The 16,337-nt window shown below is 32.3% G+C and overlaps 2 protein-coding genes across 4 annotated transcripts in view; one reads left to right on the top strand and one right to left on the bottom strand.

The window, feature by feature from the left end:
- The window catches only part of nlrc3l (NLR family, CARD domain containing 3-like), a 480,833-nt gene that overhangs the window by 391,582 nt on the left and 72,914 nt on the right, over positions 1-16,337 (top strand). The gene's annotated exons all lie outside the window — the stretch shown is intronic.
- lrrc51 (leucine rich repeat containing 51) lies at positions 2,332-16,281 on the bottom strand. Of its 3 annotated transcripts, none has more exons than XM_073923287.1 (5): positions 16,225-16,281; positions 15,766-15,825; positions 12,149-12,354; positions 10,063-10,211; positions 2,332-6,867 (listed from the first exon to the last, which is right to left on the bottom strand). In XM_073923287.1, the coding sequence occupies exons 2-5, from the start codon at positions 15,815-15,817 to the stop codon at positions 6,729-6,731; spliced, it is 546 nt and encodes a 181-aa protein (XP_073779388.1). In that variant the 5' UTR covers positions 15,818-15,825; positions 16,225-16,281; the 3' UTR covers positions 2,332-6,728.

Genomic DNA, 16,337 nt, shown 5'->3' with positions numbered 1-16,337 from the left:
CTGACTTTTCCCCCCGTCTTAGATTGGCTCATTTGTGTCTCACAACTTTGAGTTATAGAAGGTTTATATTTTATATTTAGTAACTAAGAAAATGTTAAACATGGAGAACGTTGAGGCTGTAAAGAATTCAGACCAATAATTTCTGCGATTTGCCATTTTATATCTTACAATTTAAGATTTAATTGTGCACTTATTTCTCTGGTTTGTGGGTTTATGTTGGAAATCTGAGTTAGTAATTGCAGTTTTAAGTTCACATCTTGCAATTCTGAGATTAAGATTAAACTATAAAAACAGATGAAGAGTTCAGATGCAAAAACTTCATAGTGCCATCTAAAACATTTTATCTGAAATGAGCATTTTATCTCACCGCCCTATGATTATTATCAGTTATTTCACTTTAAAAGTGATGAAAATAATCCTTTCCCTTAAAAGTGAAATTACTAACCCTACACGCAGGAGCCTGAGAAAAGAGCTCCGTTTAGAAGACAACTGAACTCTTCAGATGCAGTTCTGAAAGTATTGCAAGATAAAACTGTAGATTTCTGCCCTTTTTCCTGTTATAATTGACATTTATAGTTTGCATCTGATAAATTTGAAGTTAAAACCATTAGGAATTATTTTCTTGCAATTTTGAGGGATAAAAATCATAATCTAATCCAATGAATTTACAATACAGATGTGAGAAATATTAATAATAATAATAATTCAGGATTGAGAGAAACTCCTTTTTCTCACATTTGTTTTTCTTACACTTTTTTCTTAAGTTTTTCCTTTAAGGTTTAGTTTTTTTTCTAAACAAATTATGAGTATATCTTAGTTCTGAGAAAATTATGAGGCCTTTAAAAATAGATGTTTTTAATAGTGATCTATTTGTATAAACATGATCAATTTTCCACAGAATTGCAAGACATAAACTCTTTTCCAAGACTTGCCAGATGCAAAAGATTCAAAAACATCTAAATGCTGAGTGAAATGTTCTCCTAAAATGAATTTTTTTTTTCAGTAAAACCATACAGAGATAATTTCTTGAAAGTTTGAAGGATAAAAATTATAGTCTAATTCAATGAATTTACAAAACAGATGTGAGAAATATTAATAATAAAATTCTGGATTGAGAGAGAAACTTCTCACTTTTTCTTTTAACCTGTGAGTTTGTTGTAGTTCTATAAACAAATAATGAGTTTATATCTTGTATACAATACTGACAAAATTGAGAGCTTTAAAAGAGATGTTTCTCCTAATAGTGATATAGTTTATAAATTTGAGATGCAGTTGCGAGAAATAAAGTCATAGTTTGTATAAACATCAGCAATTTTTTTTCCTCAGAATTTCAAGACATAAACTCTTTTTTCAAGACTTGTCAGATGCAAAAGTCTCTAAATACCGAGTGAAATGTTCTCCTAAAATGAGCTTTTGTCTTTCTCAGCTTCCTATGTTCATTTTCTGTTATTTAACTTTAAAGGGAATGAAAAGAACTTATCCGTCACTGTAAAAGTAAAAATACTGAGCCTACACACAGGGGTAGGAGAAAAAAGTAAATTTTAGAAGGTAATTTCAAATGGCTTTAACATCTAAAGTGTTCATGTACGCTAGTATTAAGACACCCCTTCAAATGATGAGAAAGTCAGAGATGTTTGACCTAAAATCTAAATTAATGTCAAAATTGTGTTATAAAAAAGTTGCCTTTTTTATCCCATGGCGGAAATCATCCCGACTTCCATATTTTTGTTCCTCATTGCAGTTTATAAATATGACAGAACAAGTGACGAGCTGTGCCATGTCATATCAATAATTCAGACATTTTTCAATCCTACAAAGCGCCTCTACTATAGCGGAAGAGAAAGGGTCTTTCCTTAATCTGCACCTTTCCTATTAAACTCAAAACAGTCAGGACGGCGGTTAAACCAGGCCTATTTGAAGCACACAGCCTGTCTTATGGAGAAACACACACTGTGAAAAGTATCTGTTAATGAACAGTTTCTGTTTATTTACGGTTGTGAATTGCATCATGGGAGCTTGATCTCGGCTCTGTTGGCTTTTGATGTCGAAAATGCAACCCTACAGTTTACCAAAGTGACTTTTTAAGTAATAATATAATGTATAAGAAGTAATATATTTTGAAATAAGTCTGTAAAATAGCAGAAAATGAGCTGGCAGTCTAATACAAAGTGTTTATAGCATAATATACAACACCAACTCAGACAATATATCACTTTAAACTATTAAAAATGTCAATAAAAGTCACTTTTTAAGGTTAAAAGATGTCGCAAGAAATAATAATGCAATTCAAAAGCATAAATAAACAATAATAATCTGAATAAAATCACAAAACTGCTTATTTACGGATATTTTTGTCACTGTGTACTGTGTTTTGGACGTAGCTGTGTGCTTGAATGGTTGCGGTTGAATTTAGTAGTTTGTAAATGACGTTTCTGTGTCAAAGCCTTTAATGTACAGAGTGTAAAATGATCGAGGATGAATGATTGATTGATTGATTGATTAATACTGGTGTAGCGGGAAGTGTGAACAGCTCTACAGCGCCCCCTGGCTGTGTTATGCCTTAGTCGTAAGGCTTTGCGATCAGTAGCTTGTTTTTAGCTAATTAAACAGGGACACTTTTACCTTGCCTGTTCCACTTTTAACAATAAACACAATTAACTTAGTCTATGTTTGTTTTTGTTAGCTTTTTTTTTTTTTGTGGGTGTGCCGTTAAAACTGAATCAAATGGAAACAACAGCAGTTTGAAATGCCGCACGGTGTGTTTGTGTAATTATTTATTTTTGATTTTATGTATTTATGCTAGAGCTCACAGGCAGTGTGGCACAATTGGCTCTCCGGATCAACAAAGGCACATTATTCTCTTACTTTAAGGTTTTTAAAGGGATCTATTACGTTGCAATACTCAAAATGGTTTTCGGTTCGTTTTTGTTGCAGTGTACTAATAGTGTTCATTGTTTATGTGGTAAATGCTACCTGATTTACAGAGAGAACTTTTTTCTTAGGCTAGTACCAAAAAATTGAGCTCAATATTATGTTAACACTGTTTTTTTTTGTTTTTGTTTTGTTGAATGAAAATATGCATTAAAGACTTAATTATACAAAATTAAAACGTTTGAGGATGTTTTGTTCATGGTTTATAGTTTACGATAAACGCTCATATAAATAATCCCTTTCACACGAACAGACTGTTTTGGATTTATTCCATAAATTTTTTGAGTATTTATCGAATTTACCAACATAAGTTCATTCTGAACACGTAGCCCTATATACATCACTGTAGATTGCGAATTATTTACCCAGAAGTACACATTTCGTCTTTAAAACGAACGCTACGGGGTGATATGACGCGTTCCTTTTTGCGTTTACGAGCTGACCTCTTTTTTTGGATTGCTTTTAAAAACACTGTTGGTTTGTGTTTAGGTAAGTGGGTGGGTGCTGGTCAGTCGGTGCTTTTAAAAACACAGTTGCTTTGGTTTAGGGAAGTGGGTGGGCAGGTCAGTCGATCGGTCAGTCGGTCGACAGTGGCCTTTGGTGGATTTGCGCGAGAACAGCAGGCGCAAATGGCTTTTGTGAGAGAAATTTGAGATCTAAAAATGAGTACAGAGCGGCCTCTGGTGGATTCGCGAAAACAAAAACTGCAAAACAATAGTACCTCCTGGAACGAATAGCGGTATGTTTTCAGAATGAGCCTGAGGTGGATGTTACTTTGCGAAAGTGGTAACCGTCATAAGCCCAGACTGCGTATGCAAGATTAATTTTCTTGTTGCGTCTATTTTCTAGGAAATTACCAGTAAATTTTTTAATTAACGGAAAAGTAATTCCACACATTTTCTGGAATGAGAAGTTGTACCATTACTTATAAGTTTCCAGTATTATTAAGTTCACTGTTAAAGTCGTTCTGTTAATTTTTTGAGAGTTTATCAATATTAATCTGCGACTGCAAGTAAACTTGCGTACACAGTCTATATTTATTACGATATCAGGTTTTCTAGTTTGTGAATAATTTCTGGAAATTACTAGCATATTACTCTGAATGGTCTCATTTTTCAAAATAACAGAAAAATAATTGCGCAAATTTTAATGAATGAGAAATTGGAATATTACTCAGAAATTTGCAGAAATATCTTGATTGAATATACCGTTACAGTCGTTTCTGTAACTCATTGAGGATTTACCGATATTACTCTGCGAATACAGGTAAACCTGTGTACGCAGTCTAGGTTTATGATGACATCAGATTTTCTATTTTGCGAATAACTTTTGGAAAATTAACAGTAAATTGCTGTAAACGGTCTCATTGTTCAAAATAACAGAAAAATAATTGCGCAAATTTTATAGAACGAGAAGTTTGAACATTACGCAAAAATTTTTGCAATTAATAAATTTACTGTCGAAGTTGTTCTGTTCATTTTTCGAGAGTTTACCGATATTACTCTGCAAAAGGGGTAAACTTACATACGCAGTCTAGGCTTATGATGATTTCAGATTTTTTTTTTTAGTTTAATTTCTGAAAAATTCCCAGTAAATTGCTGTGAATGGTTTCATTTTTCGAAATAACAGAAAAAAATAACGGAAAAATAATTGCGCAAATTTTCTGGAATGAGAAGTTGTTACTATTTCTAAATTTCTGCAATTATTTGTATTCACTAGAGTCATTTACTCTGCAAAAGGGGTAAACTTGCATACACAGTCTAGGTTTATGACAATATCAGATTTTCTAGTTTGCAAATAATTTTTGGAAAATGAACAGTAAATTGCTGTAAACAGTCTATTTATTCAAAATAACAAAAATAATTGCGCAAATTTTCCCCAATGGGAAGTTTTAATCATACAAGTTTCCAAAATTATTAAATTTACTGCTAAAATCGTTCAGTTAATTTTTAGAGAATTTACAGTTGTTAGGCAGGTAAACTTGGGTACACAGTCTTGGTTTATGACAAAATCAGATTTTCTTGTTGTGATTTAACTTCCATACAATTATCGGTAAATTGCTGTAAACTGTCTCATTTTTCAAAATAACGGAAAAATATTTGAGCAAATTTTAATGAATGAGAAATCTGAATATTACTCGAAATTTACAGAATTATTTTAATAAATTTACCGTTAAAGTTGTTTTGTTAATTTTTCGAGAGTTTACCGATATTACTCTGCAAAAGGGGTAAACTTGCATACGCAGTCTAGGCTTATGATGACGATATCAGATTTTTTTGTTGTGATAAATTTCTGGAAAATTACGAGTAAAATGAGGTGAATGGTTTCATTTTTTTTTTTTAAATAACGGAAAAATAATTGCGCAATTTTTCTGGAATGAGAAATTGGAATATTACTCAGAAATTTATGGAATTATTTTAATTGAATTTACCGTTAAAGTCGTTTCTGTAAATCATTGAGGATTTATCGATATTACTCTGCAAATGTGGGTAAACCTGCGTATGCAATCTAGGTTTATGACGATATCAGATTTTCTAGTTAGTAAATAATTTCTTGAAAATTACCAATAAATTGCTCTGATCGGTCTCATTTTTCAAAACAACGGAAAAATAATTGCGCAAATTTTATATAATGAGAATTTGGAATATTACTCAGAAATCTTCGCAATTAATACATTTACTGGTAAAGATGTTCCATTAATTTTTCGAGAGTTTACCAATATTACTGCAAAAGGGCTAAACTTGCATACGCAAACTAGGCTTATGACGATATCAGATTTTTTGTTGCGTTTAATTTCTGGAAAATTACCAGTAAAATTCTATGAATGGTCTCATTTTTTAAAATAACGGAAAAATAATTGCGCAAATTTTATAGAATGAGAAGTTAGAATATTACTCTGAAATTTTTGCAATTAATAAATTTACTTGTAAAGTCGTTCCATTCATTTTTGAGAGTTTACCAATATTACTCTGCAAAAGGGGTAAACTTCAATAAGCAGTCTAGGCTTATGACGATATCAGATTTTTTTTGTTGTGATTAATTCTGGAAAATTACCAGTAAATTGCTGTGAACAGTTGTAATATTACTTTTAAGACATTTGAATTTACTGGTAAAGTCCTTTGGGTAATTTATTGTGAATTTACTGATGTTACTCTGCGAAAGGGGAAAACTTGTGTACACAGACTATGCTTGCGTGTTTATCGCATTTTGTTTTTTGCAATTAATTTCCAGTAATTAATTAGCTAAAATAAAACAAATAATACTTTCTCTAGAAGACAAATATAGGAAATACTGTTAAAAAATCCATTGCTCTGATAAACATCATTTGGGAAATAATAAAAAAAGAAATTCACAGGAGGGCAAATAATTTTGGTTCAGCTGTGTGTAATGCGGACAGCTCAAAAATATGTTGAATGGATGTTTTTTGTTTTCTTGTTACCTAAGATGTTTCTCCACTTATTGATGTGTCTTCATCTCAACAGCTAATGAAGAAACACTCAGGCAGACTGAAGTAACTCTACAAGATTTATTGCAGCTCGAAATGAATGTTTATTTGACTCAGTCTATCTACTGTATGTCACGTTACACTGAAAAAAATGATTGGATTTACATTTTTTAGGGTATGTTGTTGCAAATTGGACTGAATTTAAACAAACAAATTAAATGTAATAATGTTTAACTTAATTAGTTTGTTTAAATTCAGCCCATATAAATAGTTTGCAACCACTTACCTTAAAACAATGTTGTAAATACAATCTTTTTTTTTTTTTCAGTGTAGGATTTTGGTGAAGTCTGATTCAGTCTGATTTGCTGTAACCTGTGGATTTGTGTGTGTTTCTGCTCTTCTGCCAAACTGAAGTCAACTCTCGTTCCTGTTTGGTGACGGCGCTGAAATCAATCATCTTCACATGAGGAAGCGTAGCGATCAAATGAGCCCTGGGAAAAAAGGCAGAAACACAGCTCAGTAGAAGAAACATAACTCTGAGTTAAAACAACTCAATTCACTATTAGTAGCAGAGACATAGGTTTGATTTTACAGTACAGTTCCAACATGACAATAATGAAAAATATAATCTCAACATTGGGTTGTACATACTGTACCCTTATTAGGTGTTGGTTATTTTTATTTAGCTATTGTTGTAGTGCTTTGGGCTTAAGAATTGAGCATTTCAAATGTGTATTATTATTATTTATTAATGCAAGTTTTATCTCTTAATATTTAATAAACGAGCTGATGTGAACTGTTTACATGAATGTTAATTTAGTAATATTTAAAAATATATTTTAAATATTTAAATTGTTGCATCAAAAACAGTTTAATAGTTTGATTTAATTGTTTATTATGCATTTATTAAATGTAATTAATTATTAAACAAATTATAAATTAAATTGTTTATTACTTAATATTATATATATATATATATATATATATATATATATATATATATATATATATATACACATATATTATTTACTTATTATTATTACTTATATAATTATTAACAATAATTATATATATATATATATATATATATATATATATATATATATATATATATATATATATATATATATATATATAAGTAGTATATATAAACCAAAAATCTGTTTAATAGTTTGATTAAATGATTTATTATGCATTTATTAAATGTAATTAATTAAGGAAAACTAAAACTAAATTAGATTTTATATATATATATATATATATATATATATATATATATATATATATATATATATATATAATAAAATCATATAACATACACACACACACATGTAATTGCATTTTTATGTTATGACTAAACACAATAATATATAGGTCATTATACTATTTTTTAAATATCTGAAGGTCATATTTAATCCCAAAATGCATAAAAAATATTATATAGATTATATATAATTTCAAAGTATATATAAAAATAAAAAAATTATATATATATATATATATATATATATATATATATATATATATATATATATATATATATATATATATATATAATAATAAAAATATTAGCAAACAATTTGTATTGTTTTTACATTGCAGGGATGTGAATTTGTAGAGAAAGTGTGGTTGATTTTAAAATATGCAATGCAGAAGAAAAAAAAACATATATATATAGATTTAATTTTATTGCTAAATATACAGTCATTCTCTTGGACTGGCTGGGTCTGGCTTTGAAAGCATTCCCTCCTGCACATGCCGTGTGTGTATCAGAACTATATGTGATTACTGTGTTGCTATGCACAGGACAGCAGAGGTTAGTAACCAGATCCTGACCACAGTTTCAGCACCTGTTGTGTCAGGAACGCCACCAGTGCTGAGACCCACAGTGGAAAATCACCAGTTCATATAACAGCGGATGCAAAACACTTTCACAAATTACTGTTCTCATTTACTCAACATCCATCCCGTCCTGTGCCTTTTATTTATTTATTTCGCTTTTTTGTTGCAAAGAAAAAAGAAAAAAACGTGAAAAATGTAATTGTGACCATAATTGTTTTTGCATCTGTGTGGATGTAGAGTACACAGTTGAAGTCAGAATTATTAGCCCCCTTTGAATTTTTTTCCTCTTTTAAATTTTTTTTATATTTCCTAAATTATGTTTAACAGAGCAAGGAAATTTTTACAGTATGTCTGATAATATTTTTTCTACAGGACAAAGTTTTATTTAATTTATTTTGGCTAAAATGAAAGCAGTTTTTAATTTTTTATGAACCATTTTAGAAACAATATCATTAGCCCCTTTAAGCTATTTTTTGTTTCGATAGTCTACAGCAGTGGTTCTCAAAGTGGGGGTCGGGACCCCCCGAGGGGTCGCGGGACAATGAAGGGGGGTCGCCTGGTGATTTCCAAAAATCTATTTATTTTTATTAAACCATAAGAATTAACATATTTTATCCATAACTATACTGAAAATAAAAATAGTAGTTTATGGTTACTATATACTATATAGTTACTATAGTAGCTTATAGTTACTAGTTCTATTGGATTGCGACCCCTGGGGTAATTACATTATATTAAAGGCAGCAATAGCGTCAGATGCATTTTGATTTTATAACATCAGGTTATACTTTCTGGCACATTTTAAGCACTGACACAAATTTAATTGGTGTGTCTGCGTCATTGCATGCAAGGTTTCTGTATTTATAACCACCTCAGAGGATATTGGGGGTCGCGAGTCACTGGCATTGTTATTTTGGGGGTCGCGGGCTGAAAAATTTGGGAACCCCTGGTCTACAGAACAAACCATCGTTATAGAATAACTTGCCTAATTACACTAACCTGCCTAGTTAACCTAATTAACCTAGTTAAGCCTTTAAATGTCACATTAAGCTGTATAGAAGTGTCTTAAAAAATATCTAGTCAAATATTGTTTACTGTCATCATGGCAAAGATCAAATAAATCAGTTATTAGAAATGAGTTATTAAAACTATTATGTTTAGAAATGTGTTTAAATGTCCATTAAACAAAAATTGGGGGGCAAAATAAACAGGGGGGTGAATAATTCTGACTTTAACTGTATAAATCTGTGTGTGTGTGTGTGTGTATGCATTTTTATATGAATGTGTATGAAAAAAGACAAAAAAATATTAATTAATTTTATATTTAGATATTATTTATAATATTATATTCAAATATGGGCAGCACGGAGGCGCAGTGGGTAGCACTATCACCTCACAGCGAGAAGGTCACTGGTTCGAGTCCCAGCTGGACCATTTGGCATTTCTGTGTGGAGTTTGCATGTTCTCCCTGAGTTGGCGTGGGTTTCCTCCGGTTTCCCCCACAGTCCAAACACATGCGCTATAGATGAATTGAATAAACTAAATTAGCCGTAATGTGTGAATGACTGTGTATGGGTGTTTCCCAGTACTGGGTTGTAGCTGGAAGGGCATCCGCTGCATAAAAATATGCTGGAATAGCTGGTGGTTTATTCCACTGTGGTGACCTCTGAAATAGAGACTAAGCAGAAGGAAAATGTATGGGTGTTTCCCAGTACAAGGTTGTAGCTGGAGGGGCATCCGCTGCGTAAAAATATGCTGGAATAGCTGGTGGATCATTCCACTGTGGCGACCTCTGAAATAGAGACTAAGCAGAAGGAAGATGAATGAATGACCTTCAATCATACCTGTAATCTCGCTCGCTCACTATGGGATTCCCGTGAAGAGTGATGGTGTGGAGCGACGGCAACACTGCAAGTTTATCCACCTCCGACAACTCCTGAATATTATTTCCATGCAGATACAATAAGCGCAATTCTTTGAGTTGAGTGAGAACCTGAAGGAAAGAGTGAAAACTACATTCATATTCCTTGTAATCTGCATACAGACTTTATTAAAGTTCTTTTTCAAGTATTTGCCAAATTATGTTTAAGAGAGCAAGACAATTTTCACAGTATTTCTTATAATATTTTCTCTTCTGGAGAAAGTCTTATTTGTTTTATTTCAGCTAGAATAAAAGCAGTTTTTAATTTTTAAAAAAAGCATTTTAAGGTCAAAATTATTAGCCTATTAAGCTATTTTTTTTTCAATTGTCTACTGAACACTGTTATACAATGACTTGCCTATTTTCCCTAATTAACCTAGTTATGCCTTTAAATGTGACTTTAAGCTGAATACTAGTATCTTGAAAAATTTGATGTACTGTCATCATGACAAAGATAAAAGTCATGAAATCAGTTATTAGAAATAAGTTATTAAAACTATTATGCCTCTCTGGGAAAGTCTATGCCAGGGTACTGGAGAGGAGGATCCGGTCGATGGTTGAACCTAGGATCAAGGAGGAACAATGTGGTTTTCGTCCAGGCTGTGGTAAACTGGACAAGCTCCAAACCCTTTCCAGGGTGCTCGAGGGTTCATGGGAATATGTCCAACATGTGTTTTGTGGACTTGGAGAAGACATTCGACCCTGTCCCTCGTGGCATTCTGTTGAGGGTGCTCTGTTAAGGGCTGTCTCTTCCCTGTATGAACAGAGTAGGAGTTTGGTTCGCATTGCCGGCAATAAGTCAGACTTGTTTCCAGTGCATGTTGGACTCCGGCAGGGCTGCCCCTTTTCACCAATTCTATTCATATCTTTTATAGACAGAATTTTAAAGCACAGACTTGGGCTGGAAGGAAGTCCGGTTCGGAGACCACAGGATTTCATCTCTGTTATTTGCAGATGATGTTGTTCTGTTGGCTTCATTGAACATGGACCTTCAGCATGCACTGGGGCGGTTTGCTGCAGAGTGTGAAGCGGCTGGGATGAACATCAGCACCTCCAAGTCCGAGGCCATGGTGCTCCACCTGAAAAAGGTGGTTTGACATCTCCAGGTTGGAGGAAAGTCCTTACCCCAGGTGGAGGAGTTAAAGTATCTTGGGGTTTTGTTCATGAGTGAGGGAAGGATGGAACGTGAGATGGACAGGCGGATCAGTGCAGCGGCAGCAATAATGCGGTTGATGTACTGGTCTGTTGTGGTAAAGAAGGAGCTGAGCCTAAAGGCAAAGCTCTGAATTTACCGGTCATCCTACGTTCCTACCTATAGTCATCTGCTTTGGGTCATGGCTGAAAGGACAAGATCTTGGATACAAGCGGCCAAAATGAGTTTCCTCCACAGGGTGGTAGGGCGCATCCTTATAGACAGGATGAGGAGCTCAGAGTAGAGCCGCTGCTCTTCCACATCGATAGAAGTCATCTGAGGTGGCTCTGGCATCTGTTTCGGATGTCTCCTGGACGCCTACCCTGGGAGGTGTTTCAGGCATGTCCCACCGGGAGGAGGCCTTGGGGAAGACCCAGGACACGCTGGAGGGACTATGCCTCTCGGCTGGCCTGGGAACACCTCGGGATCCCCCCGGAGGAGCTGGAGGAAGTGTCTGGGGAGAGGGAAGTCTGGGGTTCTCTCTTAAGACTGCTGCCCATGTGACCCAGCCCGGGAAAAGCGGGAGAAAATGAATGAATGAATGAATGGAACTATGTTTAGAAATGTGTTGAAAAAAAATCTTCTCTTCATTTAACAGAAATTGGGGAATAAAATATACAGGGTGGCTAATAATTCTGACGTCAACTGTATATGCACTTAAAATGGTTCTGAATTGAAAAAACAATTATGGTGGTGCATAAATTCAATCTTTGGGAACTGACTGGATTGTTGGAAGTTGGGAGTTGCTAACAAAAAGAAGAAAGACTGATGAATGGATGAATTCAGAGCAGAAACGACATGGGTATTGTTCACATACTGAATCGATGTGTTTAATCTCATTGAAGGAAAGATCGAGCCAGGCCAGACGAGTCGGCTCAGAGAAAAGCGCTGAAAGAGTGTCCATCAGTCCTGTAAGGTCCTTGATAGAGTTGTTGTTGAGTCTGAATGACATGCTGATAAACTTCTTCTCAGAGTCACGCTTTGGTGGATGAGCAGATGAATTCGGTACATCGGAGAGCACATCTGAAGATAAAAAGAGTAAGTATTTAGTGTGACAATACTAAATATATTGACAATATATACAGTTTATAGATACAAATATTAGCCCTTTTTTCCTTTTCAAATATTTCCCAAATGATGTTTAACAGATTCAGGAATTTTTCACAGTATTTCCTATAATATTTTTTCTTCTGGAGAAAGTCTTATTTTTTCTATTTTGGTTAGAATAAAAGCAGTTTTAAAATTTAAAAGAAAAACATTTTAAGGTCAATATTATTAGCCCCCTTAAGCAATATTTATTTTTTCAATCACCTACAGTACAAACCATTATTATATGATGATTGGTCTAATTACCCTAACTTAATGAACCTACTAGGGCTGTACGATATTGGAAAAATCTGACATTGCAATGTTTTGTTTTTCTTCAATATATATAGCGATATGAATACAATATTCAGGATTCAACGCTAAGGATTTTTTATACGGGTCCGATCGGGCCATTGGTTGAGATTTTCACTTGCCCTGCCAAAAAAAAAAAAAAAAAAAAAAACGAAAAAGTTAATAGCTATTTCTTAGCCACATATTTTAAATAATGGCAAAGTTATGCCTGTGTATCTAGAATTTAAACATTTTAAATATGTTAATAAATGTATAATGAGCAAAATTCAAGATTTTATGCAAATAAAATAGCAGTATGAAAAATGTGCTGGTATTTTAATGCAATTCGAAATAATTTTTATAAAAATGGCTTGCCAAACTGACAACTGTTTTTTTTTTTTTTTCAGTTTCTTAATTTTGTTCCCATGTAATTGTCTTCTTCTAAGACTTTAGAAACAGACGTTTTCTTTTAGCCTCATTGTTTAATTTTGCCGCCATGTTGCCATCTTTTCGCTGTACTGGTTGTTACCACGTTACAAAAAAAAACGTTACTGCGATAGGGGCCATTAGGGGCCAGTAACAATCCTGTCTACTGTCCCGAGTGTCTTTCACACTGGCCCCGGGCCACCGGGCAGTTCTTATTGTTGAGCCCTGATATTAGCAGATGGCTTTATATTGCTCTGTTTGGGGGAGGAGTGGTCATTAATGTAGACTGATTAGGGTGATATTCTAAGGGTGTGAATAATGTATAAAAAAAAAAACAAACTAATTGCAATTATAATTACTCTTCATTACAAATGTTGTAGGTTATCATGTCCAAATGCTTTACAGTCTCTTGAAACGCCTGTAAAACATATGCAAATTATAAAGTTTCACTCTGTTATGGTTACACTTCGCAACAACTCCACAGTTCTCATGTATTCTCAATTGTTGATCAACTATAATCCCAACTGAATATTGCATATCCTGCGATGTGCCTATTGCGGACACACACATTGCGATATCAATGCTGAAACGATATATTGTGCAGCCCTAGAACCTATAGTTAAGCCTTTAAATGTCACCTTAGGCTAAATACTAGTATCTAGTAAAATATTATTTACTTTCATCATGACAAAGATAAAATAAATCTGTTATGAGCTTTTATAATTATTATGTTTAGAAATGTGTTGAAAAAAATCTTCTTTCCGTTAAACAGAAATTGGGTAAAACAAATTACATGAGGGCTAATAAGTCTGACTAACTGTCTAACATTATATGGACAAAATAAAAAGTCTATCGTTTCATATTATTATGCTCCATCTTTTATAATGTGGTTTTGCAAAATGCATTGTTTACACTACTAGTAATACGTTTTATAATTTATATCAGCATAATATTTTACACCATTATGGGGATGTAGACAGATCATGAGAATATAATGGTTACGCTTTGTATTTTATTTAGCAATGTTTTTCATTTTTATGTTGGACCTAGTTTTTAAACAAGTGTTTTATTAATATTAATTTTAAATTACAATTGTTTTCATCAAACATATGACCTGAAATTCTAAATAAAGTGAGAAATATGAGCATATAAATGAGCACATTTTTTGAGTTTATACTCTAAAATGTAAAAAAGAAACAGTCATTTAAATGTGGTAAATATTTAATGAACTATGAATTGATTAAATTTGCAGAAATTGAAGAAATATAATGTGATATATATTGTTATAGGACATGAGATGACTTATATCGTGATATGAGATTTTCATACCTGATTCTAATTTCGATTATGTCTGTCAAACCACTCAGGCCAATTGCAGTAAATAAGTGAACTCTTATAAATGATCTTGACTTATATTTATTAGATATATTAAAAGGGAGGTTTTAGGTATGGACGAAAACTGTTTTTAAGGTATACCGCAGTTTGGAATAGTCAAGGTTTTAAAACCGCCAAAATCTCTGTAATACCGTTCCTAAGGTGTGTGTAATATTTTTTTTAATTTGCATTTTTTTTCAGGACAACAGTATCCCCAGCAGAAAAATATCCAAAGATGCCTTTTTAAATTGTAAAGAAATCAAAACTAATGTTTTTAAAACTAATTAGGACAGCACACATCAATGATTCATTTGAATTAAATAGCCTGACAAGTTTATTGCTCCAAAATATTATAAATGTTTCTATATATATATATATATATATATATATATATATATATATATATATATATATATATATATATATATATATATATATATATATATGAATAGTTTTCAAAGAGGAAAAACGTTTTTGTTTTTACCCAGACATTTTAAAAATAATATATTCTAGAGCAGTAATCACAATACTGTGAAACCGTTATATTTTTATCCAAGGTTATCACACCATCAGAATCTTATATTGGCCCATGCCTAAAAGGTTTTACCATACCTACATGAGCCATTTCATTTTAATTTTATTCTATAAATGACTGATAATATTTATAAACAAATAAATAGATAGCTTTTTAAAATAAATGTCAAAAACAACATGTAGATTATAAAATAATATAAATGAGAACAAATAAAACTGAAAAAGAGATTAAAGCAACATGAACCTAAAGAATAACATGTTTTAAGTCAGGAATTAATGAACATTTTTTCATGAAAATAAAAAAAGAATAGAAAAATAACTAGAATTTTTCAATCTGATAGTTGATTTCTTTTACATAGATCATAATCAAGCTCAGCATTTCAATATTTTAATAAAAATAATGCATTTTACATTTAACTAATTCTGAAATTTGTGATATTAATAATAAGGAAATATGACTTAATCTGTCTCTTAGCACAACCATGTTTTTAAAAGTATATTATTAACAAAAAATGTTTTTTTCTATGGCTGTTGATAAAACTCTTATACCGTCAGCTAGTTTTTCATTTTGTTAACAATAAATCCTCATCAGACAATCATATTTAGTTTCACTCGAAACATGTTTAATTTCAGGCAAACTGAAGCTCAAATATGCTTTTTTTTAAATGAGGTGTAATGTGCTATTTAAGTTTTTAGATTATATAATAAAATACAGAAACAGACCTGAAATTGTGTTAATCTCCTTAAATGAAAAGTCCACTGAAGATCCGAACATGCTTCGACCTGCAGGATTATTTATAAAAAACTAATTTATTGAGCCTGAATCAAAGTTTGAGATGAAAAATGTAAAAAAAAAAAAGGGACAAATTTGCTGACAGTTTATTTTTAATTTGACCATAAAATATCTAAATATTTGTATAAACTTGTCATCAAAAATATTACACAATAATATTTAACCTCCATAGAAAAGTTACAGTCAAGACAGTTTGGGCGTACCGAAACAAAGTGACCATGGAAACCTTTAGCATAATAGGGCATTCTGGGAAATGTATTTCATTTGTTTCTTGTCACTTTACTTTCTTTATCTGTTTCACCACACGTGGCTGCGATCTGTATCGCTCTATAGCATAGCTATAAATCTATCAATCTAAGTGGAGTATGTGTAATTTTAGTGTTTTATACCTGTAATTAAAAATGAGATTTTTGATGGACTTCCTCGCGGAAGAAGCTGTGCTTCCATTGGTTACTGTTATTCAAGATAGCCAATGAGAACGGAGCTTGGCGTCATCCTGTGA

Source organism: Danio rerio, chromosome 15 (assembly GCF_049306965.1).
Source record: "Danio rerio strain Tuebingen ecotype United States chromosome 15, GRCz12tu, whole genome shotgun sequence".
Lineage (NCBI taxonomy): Eukaryota > Metazoa > Chordata > Actinopteri > Cypriniformes > Danionidae > Danio > Danio rerio.
Note: the sequence above shows the minus strand (reverse complement) of the source record. Positions and strands in the feature narration are given on the sequence as shown.

Bases quoted from the DNA above. Each gene is read 5' to 3' on its own strand.
- lrrc51 (XM_073923287.1), bottom strand. From the start codon at position 15,817: ATGTTCGGATCTTCAGTGGACTTTTCATTTAAGGAGATTAACACAATT. The intron at 10,212-12,148 runs GTATGTGAACAA...TCTTTCCTTCAG, and splicing joins AGATTAAACACATCGATTCA to GTTCTCACTCAACTCAAAGA. The intron at 6,868-10,062 runs GTATGATTGAAG...CTTTTTTCCCAG, and splicing joins GTGAGCGAGCGAGATTACAG to GGCTCATTTGATCGCTACGC.